At 31.3% G+C, this 13,909-nt stretch overlaps 1 protein-coding gene across 3 annotated transcripts in view; it reads left to right on the plus strand.

The window, feature by feature from the left end:
* The first annotated feature begins 182 nt into the window (after positions 1-182).
* Positions 183-13,909, plus strand: part of LOC141526038 (dynein axonemal light chain 1) — a 29,115-nt gene continuing 15,388 nt past the window's right edge. For 2 of the 3 annotated variants that reach the window (XM_074240770.1, XM_074240769.1), the window contains exon 1: positions 183-901. In XM_074240770.1, coding sequence (XP_074096871.1) covers positions 425-901 — 477 coding nt within the window. In that variant the 5' untranslated portion in view covers positions 183-424. Of the gene's footprint in view, positions 902-2,960; positions 3,333-3,425; positions 3,519-13,909 lie in introns of all 3 variants that reach the window. The other variant, XR_012478955.1, reaches the window with a different exon arrangement.

A 13,909-nucleotide genomic window follows, 5' to 3' on the forward strand; every position in this document is an offset into this window, starting at 1 on the left:
ATCATTTAAATCTCATTATTCTCTATTCGTTATGAAAAATTTAATTTCAAGTGAAAATCTATTTAATTGTAGTTATAACGAAGTAAAGATAAAAAAAATTCTACAGATTTATGTAGTAGTATGGATATAAACGTAGATATAAATCATGTTAATATCTGTTAAATTCATTATTGTTTATCTTAAACTTAAACTGACCCTGAACTGATTATGGTATCTTAGTAACTGCCAATGCTAAGTAACAGAAAATCAATGCTTACTTTAAGTCAGTTTTCATTTTTTGTTATTGTGATGTTTACTTACGTATACGTACCAAGTAAAATAGAAAATAATAACATTCTTAAGAATTATTATTTAAATATCTTTTCACTAAAAAGTAAATTATATAACATTTCTGTCCACCCATTGAATACACAACGCAAAATTTATGTCAATTTCAAAACCAACAACGTGCAAAGATGCGACTCGTCGTTGGGAAGAAGAGAATAAATGTGATGCAGCATCAGCGTTAGAAGTGGATTTGAGTTTTCAATGGCCCCCTGTTGAAAAAATGGATAATTCTCTTTCATTATTTTCAAAATGTCGAAAATTATCACTCTCTACTAATATGATTGAAAAAATAGTTGGAATAAGTTCTCTTAAAAATTTAAAAATATTATCGCTGGGACGAAATGTTATAAAAGGATTTACCGGCCTTGAAGCACTTGCTGATACCCTCGAAGAATTATGGATTTCCTACAATTCTATCGAAAAAATGAAAGGTATAGCAACTATGAAGAATTTGAAAGTACTTTACATGTCAAATAACTTAGTTAAAGAATGGATTGAGTTTATGCGTCTTCAAGAAATGATGAACCTACGTGAATTATTGTTTGTTGGGAATCCGTTGTGCGAAGGTATCGAGGTAATCAAATTTAAAAATATACTAATCAGATGAATCATAATGACAATAATAATACAGATTGACAAAAAAATATTTAGCATTATGAAACAGATAATTTTACTTTTGATTTAAAATATTACCCTGATTTCTATAAGAGTAAACTTCAAATAAGAAAAAACTATTTTAATTTTATTACGTAAAAAGAACCAAAATTCGAGACTTAGAAGTAGTCAAGCCTAAAATTCGTGTCGAACAGTGTTATTGAAAATTTATTAAATTAGCAGTAGTTTTTTCTTACTTTATATATTTTTAAATGACTATAATATTTATGATTTCACACTTAATTTAATTACAATACAGCTTTCGCACAAATGTCTTTCAGAATATGGGAGTCTGTCCTTATCCTTTGGAAATTTAGGGAGTTTATTAAACAAATTTAATCTTTCATAAATCCAACATTTCTCAATTAGAAATCAAATTTTCTTTATTGCCGTAAGATGAGCGGCGGAGTTCTCGGTTTACCTGGCCCTTTCCTAACCCCACATCTCATGTTTAACCCCTCCCCCCTATGGGAGCAGGTAAGTGATCGGTATGAAATTAAGTTTGATATTCATTTAATCTTCACCTTAAAACAGTGATTCAATAGCAAGTTTTCTGACCTCCGGATTAAGGCCTCTAAGTTCCGCGCCAGAGGTCTTCTGGACGCCACCAAGAGAATTATTCAATGTTTGGTAAACTCGGCCTCCTGGAACGGAGTCTCCCTGCTGCCGGTGCTCACTTTCAGAGCGTAGATCAATCCAAAGTATTCGGTCACAGAATAAATTAATTAAATTGATAATTAAAATTAATCTGAGAGGAAGAGGCTCGTTTGTTAGAAATAATTGACAAAATTTAGAAATATTTAATTTTATTATAAATTACCAAAAGTAAATTTAATTACGAAACCAAATATATTTAATGAAATAATTTGATAATAAATTAATTAATCAGTTTAACAATAGAAGGAAGCTCGCGAGGGGTACCTCGGATCAACTCCTCCTTATGAACTACACGACGAATTTATTTAATAAAGAAAAATTAATTAAGATAATTGTAATAATGGACTTTACAAAATAAAAATCAAACACTAATAAATTTAATTATGCGTGGACTATGTGGCTTACGTCGCGGTTTTGCTGAGTTACGTATTCCTCGGTGGGTAGGCTCTCCATCAGAAAAATCCCCAGAATAGAAATTGGACTGGTCTTCACTACAAAGCAAGCTTAATAAAAACTGAATAATTTTGATGCTATATGCAGACCAGTGACCAGGACTGAGCTAGAGTTAATTTTTAAGTCTGGCCTATGCCATTTGATAAACATCCCTCGTGATTTTAGAATCACAGTAAAAGCACAGTGAAAACTCCGTGTAAGTTGTGCGATTTCTCTGTGCTAACACTGTGCATTTGTTCCATTTGTAAACAGTGTTTTCATAATGAATTCACATAAAATCGTAATGTTTTCACAAAAAATATACAATAAATTCGCGATATTAACACGGCAAATTCATCGTAAACATAGTGTATTCACGATTTGATAAAAAATAATTTTTTAATTGTGTTTTTTTTGTTTTATTTTTAATGTAGACCTAACGCAAGTTCAGACCGTTGACTCTTAATTTTGATCTAACTTTCGCGAATTATAGAAATAAAGTGAAAATCGCATTCCACCGTACGACCAATGAGTTGATGCATATCTCATCATTCTGATATACTAAATCTATAAGGTGACAAAGTGTGACAGTTTATTATTTATACAATTTATGTTATTTAATATTGTGTTTCGATAGAAATTAACTATTTTTTACATATGTTTATCAGTTAAAAAAAATGCAAGAGTTAAGTTCTTTTGTCACTTTAGATTTTGAAAATTGTTCTGTCTTTTTAATATCTCATTATAAATTTTGCTGTTTAAAATTATCAATATTAAGAATTCAACTGTAAATTATTATGTTTTTATTTTTTTAAGACCATATCAATTTTGACGATATGCAATTGTTTTAGTTGAATAATAAATTTTCAATTTTACCATTTCCCATACAGGAAAATACGACGGGGCCAGGTATGGGCCACGCTTGGCGCAATGCTGTCGATCCCTGGCCCATGCTTGTAAACCCGCTTTGGCCCAGCTTTGGTAAAAGTCTGGGACGATAACAGGGTGCCAGGCTTGGTTGTTATCATTGGCCCAGGCATGATCGCCAAGGCTGGCCCATGCGTGGTAGCCAGATCTCGGCGATGCTTGCTAACCAAGGCTGTCCCAAGCTTGTCAGCCTATCTTGGCCCAGGCTTGGTAATCAAAATTGCTCCACGTTTGGTTGTCATTACTGGCCCATGCCTGGTTACCAGAACTGGACCATAGTTAATTTTCAAGTCTGGTTCATGCCATTTGATAAAAAATGATAAAAAAAGAATTTTGTAAGTATTATTTTTTTATTTTAATTTTGATGTAGAGCTAGCGCAAATTCAGACCGTGACTCTTAATTTAAATCTAACTTTCACTAATTATAGAAATAAAGTGAAAATCGCGTCCGTTCTAACCGAGATTCGAACCCGAGCCGTGCACTTCCCGGACCGACGACTAACCCCTACACCATACGACCGGTGAGTTGATGCACATCTCATCATTCTTATAAGCTAAATCTATATAGTGACCAAGTGTGACGGTTTATTATTTATATAATTTATGTTATTTAATATTGTGTTTAGATAAAAATTAACTATTTTTTTACAAATGTTTATTAGTTATTAAAAAAATGCAAGAGTCACGTTCTTATATTACTTTAGATTTCGTACATCGTTCTGTATATTTTTAATATCTTATTATAAACTTTAATGTTTAAAATTATCAATATTAAAGATTCAACTGTAAATTTCATATTTTAATTTTCTAAAAACTATCAATTTTGACGGTATGCAAATGTTTTGGTTGAATAATAAATTTTCAATTTTAGCATTTGCTAACAAATATTCGTTGAACAATAAATATTTACTGTTTAAAATTCTATTGTTTAATGATTGATTAACTTTGATTTCCCATTGAGTGGCCAAGGCTAGGTTACTCAGTCCTGGCCCAAGTCTGGGCCGCTATTGAATGGCTGTGGCTGGGGAATCTAATTCTGACTCAGGCTCGGGCAATCATTGGGCCAGCCAAGGCTTGGTTGCTCAGTCTTGGCCCAAGCTTGGGTAATCATTGGCATGGCCGAGGCTGGGTTAAACAGCCTTGGCCCAAGCTTGGGTCGCCAATGAATGGCCAAGACTAGGTTAGCCAGTTTTGGCCCAAACTTGGATAATCATTGGGTTCGCCAAGGCTGATTACCCAGTCTTGGCCCAATGTCAGTGCGCCAAGCTTGATTACCCAGTACTGGGCCAGGTAAGGCCCCGTCATTCGAATGATTAAAAAAAAGTATTGAAAAACTTTCAATTCTATGAATCCATTTTAATGTTAATAAAAAAATTAAAAACTATTACATTCGATTCAAATCTTCATGAATTGAATTATTTCCAAATTGCATGATAGTATTAAAAAGTATTGGATTGAATTCACACTTTAACTACTTGAATCAAAATTAAATATTCAAAAAAATTTTTAAGTATTTAATTTTTTTTTTATTTTATTTAATTAAAATAGTATTCAAAAGTATTGAAAAGTATTCAATCTTTTATTATTTGAATTCATTTCAATTTTCAAAGATGTATTAAAAAGTATTGAAACGAATTCAAAATTGCGACGTTTTAATTCATTTTAATTCTAAAAGATACATAGGGTAGAAGTACTGTTTTTGGCCACCTTAGCACCGTTTTTGGCCAGTTAATATTTGAATTAATTTATAAAAAATTATTATATTATTATCATGTTTTCGTTGAGTTTTAAAAATTTTATAATAAAACAAATTGAGTTTGCAATGGTTATTAATTAATATAAATTAATTTCTCTCATTTTTTTTTAAACGATCGGTAAAATCATTTGAAAAGTTAGGGTAGACATCAGTAGCCCACAATCCGATTACCCAGATCTAACATTGGACAGAATAATTTTACCAGAATTGCGCTTACCCAGATTTCTGAAATACAGTACATCGTTTACCCAGACATCTATTTACCCAGAGTTTCTCTTACCCAGGCATCCGTTAGCGCAGAAGATCGTTTACACAGGCATCCATTCACACAGGTTTCTTTTGCCCAGACTTTTGAATTTTATCTTGGTAGTTCAATACAATTATAGTAGATGACGACAACATGATCAATTATGATTTAAAATTATGAAATAGGTTGGTAGCCAAAAGAGGAGCCGAATCTCAGAGAGCGTTTGGGTAATGACACGGTTACCACAGTGACAATAAAGTGTGTTAGTTAAAGTTTTTATTAAATGGAGCGAACTAATTATTTAGAGGATAATTTAAAATTGAACCACAATAAAATCGGTAAGTAATTATTATTATTATTATTATTATTATTATATTATAATGTTATAATTTTTTTTATTCATTATCAATAACACAGAAAAGAAATTAATTGAACAAATAAAACAAGTAGTCCAAATTGAAATTTTTAGATATAATTAACGATTAATTATTTTCATTTTCTTGTGATAATTGTTCAACATAAATGTCATTCCCTTCTGAGTTGATATTATAATGAGTTGATTGCACTGGCACATCGGTCCTAACCTTGAAATCAAGTTTTTCCATTGTCCCAGCAACCAGTGTTGATTTAAAAAATTTTTCAGCATTTATGAATTTTAAATCATAATTTATGGCGGTTCTACAAACTCGGTCACGCCTCTACCAGCTATCAATGGAACATGTGGATGGCAAACTTTAACTTAATTATTATTATAATTTTCCATCTCAACCGCCACGAGAAAAATACTGTGCATTATTTATTTATTTATGAGATTAATATTATTGAGGTGTACTCTTATTATCTTAATAATTAAATATACATTTATTAAAGGTTAATTCATTTGATTTTTATTATTTAGTTAAAAATAACTATAAATTGATCATGTTGTCGCCATCTACTATAATTGTATTGAACTACCAAGATAAAATTCAAAAGTCTGGGCAAAAGAAACATGTGTGAATGGATGCCTGTGTAAACGATCTTCTGCGCTAACGGATACCTGGGTAAGAGAAACTCTGGGTAAATGGATGTCTGGGTAAACGATGTACTGTATTTCAGAAATCTGGGTAAGCGCAATTCTGGTAAAATTATTCTGTCCAATGTTGGATCTGGGTAATCTGATTGTGGGCTACTGATGTCTACCCAAAAGTTATACCAAAAAAAAATTGTTATATTGGAGGTTTCTCAACATCTATTGTTCCGAATCAGTTCAAATAGTATAATAAATCTAAGTTAAATGAACCTTAAGTTAAATCAACCCCTTTCAAATGTCACTAATTTCGTTCGAATCGGTCAAGCCGTTGGAAAGTTATGAGAGGCTCACACACACACACACGCGCGCGCGCGCGCGCATGTGGACATACAATCATCATTGTAGGACATATCGGGAGACCGTCCCAGGACCTTAAAACGTCGAGATCTGATGAAAATTCGATTTTTGAAAATCTGGGTGGAAACTTTCATTTTTGAGATTTCTCAAAACCAGATTAAGATAGCAAATTTAAATTTAGTGTAACCAAATCTGAAACATAAATAACTGAAAACGAATTATAATAATTGAAGTTTATTTATTGGTCAACGATTACAAGTTTTTCTGGATCATCTGATTCACTCGATTCAAAATCTTTTTTCGTTAAGAAGTTATACTTTAAATAGTTCTTTTTTTTTCAACTTCTTGCTAAGAATTGAAAATTTTCAAAAATTGGGAAGTTATTGGTTTTACCCCGTTTTTCGAAAATCGAGTTTTCATCAGATCTCGACGTTTTGAGGTCCTAGGAAGCTTCCCTGACTATTCCCGCGAGGGTGTTACTATGCCTGTATGTATGTATGAATGTATGTGATGAAAAACTGCGTCGAATGCAGCTAACCGCATGAAAATCGGTTCATTCATTCAAAAGTTATTGCGGTTTGAAAATTAAAAAAATAGTGATTTATTAAACCCGAGTCGAAATTAAAAAAGTGATTTGAGCCTCATGAGCCTCCTTTCTTTTGTTTTTGGGTTTGCATAGAGATTGAAAACTGTATTTTTACCCTCATCGGCCTAAAAATAGGCTGTGGAGGTCGAAATCACAGTTTTAAACGGTATTTTGAGCCTAAAGAGCCTCCATCGGGGGTCTGTAGGTTGATTTCATCTTTTTATTTTTTACAACATAGAATTTTTTCATAATAGAAAAAATTTTTTAAGTAAAAAACTGGACTTAGAAAACTATTAACTTTTATCTGTGTAAAAAAATTTTTTTAGTGCAGAGTTAAAATAAAAATTATGACTATTGTAATTAACGTTACAACAATTTAGCAATCATCCATAAAATATACGGACGGTAATAAGCAATAACATCTCAACTTATATTTTTTCTAACGTTTATCGTTAGAATATTCAGGTTAATATATGGGGCAGAGCATTTCATGCCAAATCGACCACTTTTGACCCCGTCAATTTTCGATTTTTCTGAAATTTTTGTATCTTTCTCTACCCTACAAAAAACACTTTTTAGAGATTTTTCAAATTTTTTTACCCAACCAAAAAAAAAAAAAAATTACGAGTTATTTAAAAAAAATAGCCTTTTTTTTGTTAAACAGCCTTAACTTTTTTGAAAATTGACTTATTAGGATGTTTTTTTTAAAATTTTTTTTTTACAATGTCCTTTTTAGAAAAAAAAGTCAGAACAATAATTCGAATTCATATTCAATATTTTTTTTAAACTTGTAAAGGAAAACGAAAATTTGAGGATGATGCTCATTTTTGATTATCGATTTATTTTTTTTTTAAACCAGTATTTTCCGCGAATTTCTTGAAATTTTCAGTGGCATTTTTTATTCTCTATATTTTCTGTTTTAGAAATGAAAAAAAAAATTTTTTTCCTCCAATGTTTGTTTTTCGTTATGCCACTCTGAAAATTTTTCAGCAGATTTAGAAAACTTCAAAATCCGAGAAAAAAAAAATTAAAAAAAGTTCAAAATGACAATCATCGATAAGATTGGATTATTTTCTTGTATTTTTTTTTCGAAAACTATTATCTAATTGTGAGAGAATACTCAAATTATCCTCAATTTAGAATATGTAAATTACTTAAACGTGTAAAAAATAAAATCATATTCCATTCACAAGTCTACTGTTTATAAATCATTCAACAAAAATGTTTTTAGCTGTGTAAATGAAAATAAATTCAATCAAATTTTGTTTGAAATTAATTGCCTCAAAATTTTTGAGAGTTCATGCATTGCTCCAAAATGGATCGAACAACAATTTAATTGTTTTGTTTTTGCATGTAGTTTTGGAAAAAAAAATACAAAAAAAGAACAATTCCATGGTTTTTTTGATTTTTGATCTGACTTTATTGAAAAATAATTAAATCTCTTGAATGATTATTATTTTTAATTTTTGTTTTTATTTTTTTTCTCGGATTTTGAAGTTTTCTCAATCTGCTGAAAAATTTTCAGGAGAAATAAACATTTAAAAAAAAATTTTTTTTTTTTCATTTCTAAAAAAAAATAGAAAGAAAAAAAATGCCACTGAAAATTTCAGGAGATTCGCAGAAAATACTAAAGTATTTTATAAAACAAAAAAATCGAAAATCAAAAATGGCAATCATCCGAAATTTTAGTTTTTTCCAAAAGTTTAAAAAAACGTTGAATATGAATCCACATTATTATTTTCATTTTTTTCTCGAAAGTACATTTAAAAACAAGAATTTTCAAAAAAACAAAACATCCCAGTAAGCCAATTTTCAAAAAAGTTATGGTTATTTACCCAAAAAAAAAAAAAAAAGATATTTTTTTTAAATAACTCATAACTTTTTTTTTGGTTGGGTAAGAAAATTCGAAAAAATTCTGACAATTGTTTTCAATAGGGTAGAGAAAGATAAAAAAATTTCAGAAAAATCGTCACCATATAGATTTAGTTTATAACAATGATAAGATGTGAATTAGCTCATCGGTCGTACGGTGTAAGGGTTAGTTATCGATCTGGCAAGCGCGCATCTCAGGTTCGAATCTCGGTTAGAACAGATTTTCAATTTATTTCTATAGTTAGCAAATGTTAGGTCGAAATTAAGAATCACACGTTATTGAACTTGCGATAGCTGTACATCAACAACAAAATATAGATATGACACTGTCAAAATCCTTCTTTTATCATTTTTTATCAAATGGCATATGAGCTGGACATAGAATGCCTCTAACGGCAGCCATTTTTATCTGGATCCATTCCTCTTTCCTTTCTTTCTCCTCGTCTACATTATATTAACAAATAAGAATCTTTTGTACGGTAGAGATGTAGGCTCAGTAGGCTCAATTTATGGTTATAAAACCGTGATTTCGGCCTAACTTTGGTAAAAGCGGACAAAAATACCACTTGTAGGCTGAAATTATAGTTCTGATATACGCGTCATCGTACTCGAAAAAATCTAAAACCATAATTTCAACCTATAACTCCTCCGGTAGGTTGTGGAGGCTCAAAATATGTTTTTAATTTTGACTCGGGAACTCCTATCAAACTTTTGAGCTCGGAGAGCTCAAAACTACACGAAAATTAAATTTTTGAGCTTGAAAAGCTCAAAAACATAATAAGTGCAATTTAGAGCGCTTAATTACGAAAGTAGCGGGAAGTTGCAGGGATGGCCTTCAGGGTCAACCGTTTTCCTAATTTTTTTTGATAGCGGCAATCATACGACCAAGGTAATACTCCAATTTTCCTAAATGCTGATCTTTTTTTAAAGTTGTTAGAAAACAAGCATGGACAGACGTGTAGAGCCAATATTTAAATATTCGTGAAACTAGTACAAATAATTAATAATGAATAATTTCTAACAGTAGCTCGTTAACTGTCGCCAAAATTTAGTTAAGACTAGCATAAATATGCTAGAAAATGATTATACATCCAGAATAATGGAATAGAACATAATAGTATGATTACCTTTCATTCTTTGGAGTAAATGTGGATCCAACTGCTCCACTTCTGGCTGAGCATTTTTGGGCCGATTAGACGGTCTTCCCGTCACAGTACTTCTTAATAAAACATCTCTTTCAAATATATGGTCCGCTAACTGCTCAATAAAATTGGGAAGCATAGCTCCTATTAATTATAATAACTTCCAAAAAATTTTGTCCGAAGAATCAGATGAATCCTGTCGGGAATTCTGTGAGAAAATTTTAAACAAAAGACGGGAAAATGTGTATAAATCTGAAAAATCTGAAAATGGAGCGTTAATGATGGATTATTTACGTGATCATGAATTCGAAAGCTCAGGACGATACTACAGTCGTTGTTTATTTAAAAAAACAATGTATCACTGTGTTCTTTACACACAAGCCCAAAAAACAAACAATTTGCTCATGAGATTAGAGGACGGTCGGATGGCGAAAATCGTTCAGTTCTTATTACAAAATAAAAAAGCTTTCATGGAAGTTCGAATATTATCTGTAGCGGTTGTGGAAAATTTTGAGCATCTATGGGTGATTCAGAATTGTGAAAGTACCCTGATTAAAAATATTGATTGAAAAGTATTGGGAATCAGTCACCCTATGTGAACTGTATATCTATATATACATGAAAAAGAATTGAAATTATTCAAAAGTATTCTAATTTCATCATTTTCAATCCTTTTCAATCAATATTTTTAACCAGGGTAATGTAATTCGATTACTAATAACGAAAATTCAGAATAAGATAATTTATACAACTATAAAAGTATTATAATGCTCAGAAAAAAATAAAGATTATTTGAGTGTTGAACCTAATACGTTTGAAGTGCAGTAGAAAAAAAAACAATTAAAATTAAAACTTTTGATTTGATTTATACACACTTATACGTTCTATGAAACTTCTGTCAGACTTTTGAGCTCGAAGAGCCCAAAAGCATAGAAAAGCTATATCTTTGAGCTCGGAGAGCTGAAAATAACACACAAATTGTATTTTTGAGCTTGAAGAGATTTAGCGGGAAGTTGCAGGGATGTCCTTCAGGATTAACCGTTTTCCTAATTTTTTTATAACTATTAGTTGTGAAATAAAGTGAACTTTTTTGTAATACATAAAATCAAATAAGAATAACTTTTTTAGTACTCATACTTGAGGGAAAAGAGACTTGAAATTTGAGTCAATATATAAAAAATTATAACATAATAATAATTTTCTAATCGAATTTTCAAACTTTCAGAACATTAAGAATCAAATTCATAATGATATTGTATCCGGTATTGATTTTGTTCACGGAAAAAGTTATCATGCATGGTCACGCTTGGCCAAGCCCGATCATGAATGATCGTACAAAGCCATACGCAGTCAAGCAGGTTCATGCTTACTTATTCTATTCCATCACAAATGGTCATGCCTGATCGAGCTTGGTCAAGCATGAATTATGTATGACTGTTCAAGGGCATGTACAGTCGTGCATGGTAGTCCCTTCTGTGTTAAACGACTTTATACATGATCAAGCTCTACTAAGCATGAATCATGCATGATCAAGCTTGATCAAGCAAGTTTTTTGGTTGGCCATACGAGGCCATACTCCGTCATGTAGATTTATGCATGGCCTTTCAGTTCTCACGGTACACAGTCATGTACAGCCGAGTATGGTCGTGTATGATCATGTATAGTCATGACAGACCGTGCGAAATAACGCATGTTGAAAAGTACACGATTGAGCATTACTTAGCACAATCGTGCATGAACATACACGACTCATGTATTATCATGCACAATCATACACAGTTCATGCATGATCATGCCTGATTCATGCTTGGTCAAGCACGATCATGCATGCTGTTTTTTTTCCGGGTAGCAGTAAGTTAAAAATAAAATAAGATAAAACTGAGATGATCGGAAGCGCCCATGTGTGGCCAAAGATTGAGCTATTTTTTTCTACACGGAAAAAAAATTTCGGAGAAAATTTAGGATACAACTATTGTAACGCTGGACTATACTTTCATTAGTATTAATTATCAAATGTTTTAGAAGAAAATTTACTATTTATTCATAAAATTTTACAACTTACGATTAGAAAAAGAGCGATATAACTATTGTAAACAGTGAGAGATTAAAATTTCCAGTGCAGCCTCTGTATCTTTCTAATAGAAGTGTAACAAATTTTACAATAGTGGCATTGGAATGTTTTTCAATTAGTGTGAGTGATTGCCGTGCACAGCGCTCAACTCCGAGTTTATAAATGTTGAAGGACTTTGGTAGTAGTTTACTTTGGATATCGTAGAGGAAGAGTCCCTGGCTGCCAACAAAAAGTTCTGGGTTCGATACTTCGGATAGGATGAAAAATTTCGATTTCTTTTTTCGGTTACTGTAAAAGTAGCAATTAGTTCAACCTTCTATCTCTCTCTCCCTAAAACTTCTTTGAAAAAAACTGACTATCAATTTTTACAATAGTTGAATTGTAAAGTTCATAAACATATATTGTACAATTTGCTCTATAGTATTGGACTTTTTGAGTCTCTCGCTGATCTTGTTTGTTGGATAAAATTTACAATAGTAGATCGTAAAAATTACTAAATGAAAAGTATAGTCCACCGTTACTATTTTATGAAATAAAAATTACGATATTGAAATAGTAAAAATTCCTTCAATTTTCTTCCCGTGTACTAACATCGCGATTATCACTAGCACAATATTTAAATTCACCATTATTTTTAGTCACTTGATCACTGTGATCAATAGAATTTGATAGTGATTCATAACCTGGAGTTTCTAAATGGTTAACCTCCTAATCTTCAAGCTTATTTTCCTCATCTCTAACTCCATTATAATCATATCATTATTATCTACAGACTCTAATTCATCTTGTATTTTACTTGATAATAACTGTGCAACATAATAGATAATAGAATAAAACAAGTAAAATTTTTTAATAAGTTCACCTAGCACACCATGTGTAGGGAGCGAGGTCTCACAATAGATCATAATCTCTATAGTCTCGATTAACTTCCACAAGTATATGAATCTATAGTCGAGTCACAACCCTGAATAAAAAAAAGTATTGAGACAAAGAAAAAAATATTGAAAAGTATTAGATTGACTAGTAAACCAATTCTTTTCAATACTTTTTTCTTTGTCTCAATACTTTTTTTTAATCAGGAAAAGAAAAAAAAATAGTAATTTAAAACATAACTCGTTAAATTTCAAACTGAAAAAGAAAAAGAACCAGAATCACTTTTTGTTAGTAAAAAAAAAAAAAAAAAAAAAAAAAAACTTAAACAAAACTAAATCAAATAAATATTTCAATAAATATTTGTGTGTTTAAAAAATATTTGAATATTTTTAATAAAATTGAAAATAGATTAATTTTTCATCCACTTATAATATAGCGCGAAAATTGTGATCAAAATATTGTCAACCTTCTGTAGCTTACGACTGGATTAAGAATGTTTTTTAATCATCGGCAAGCCATCGATAGTCATTGATCGGTCAACCATCGGCTGGATTACTGACCGATTGCTTAACCAGTGCCTTTGATACGAAATCCATGGGCCGGTTATCGAGTATTACTGGCCCATTAATGTAATTCGATCGTCGGTCAATCAAGGTTACCTATTGATCGGCCAACCATTGGCTGAATGACTGGCCAAGTGTATCACTGGTGATTTCGATACAAGATCCATGGTCCACTCATCAACCATTAATGGCCCAATACTGATATCTTGACAATTGGCCGATGATTGTAAGCCATTAATAGGCCAGTCATCAGTATTGTTGTATGCCTGGCGGTTCCTGCACGAGGTATACTCCATTTATACCCCGATTAAACTCCAAAAGGTAGTTTATTCCGTGTAAACCGCGTAAAATTCGAGTTTATGCAGGGTCTTTGAATCCGCTAGGGAAGTAATATTACAATTAAACTGACTCAAAATTTATATGTTATTTTTTA

This window comes from Cotesia typhae, unplaced genomic scaffold (assembly GCF_013202065.1).
Source record: "Cotesia typhae breed Kobodo isofemale line unplaced genomic scaffold, CoteBio_Ctyphae contig_30, whole genome shotgun sequence".
NCBI lineage: Eukaryota > Metazoa > Arthropoda > Insecta > Hymenoptera > Braconidae > Cotesia > Cotesia typhae.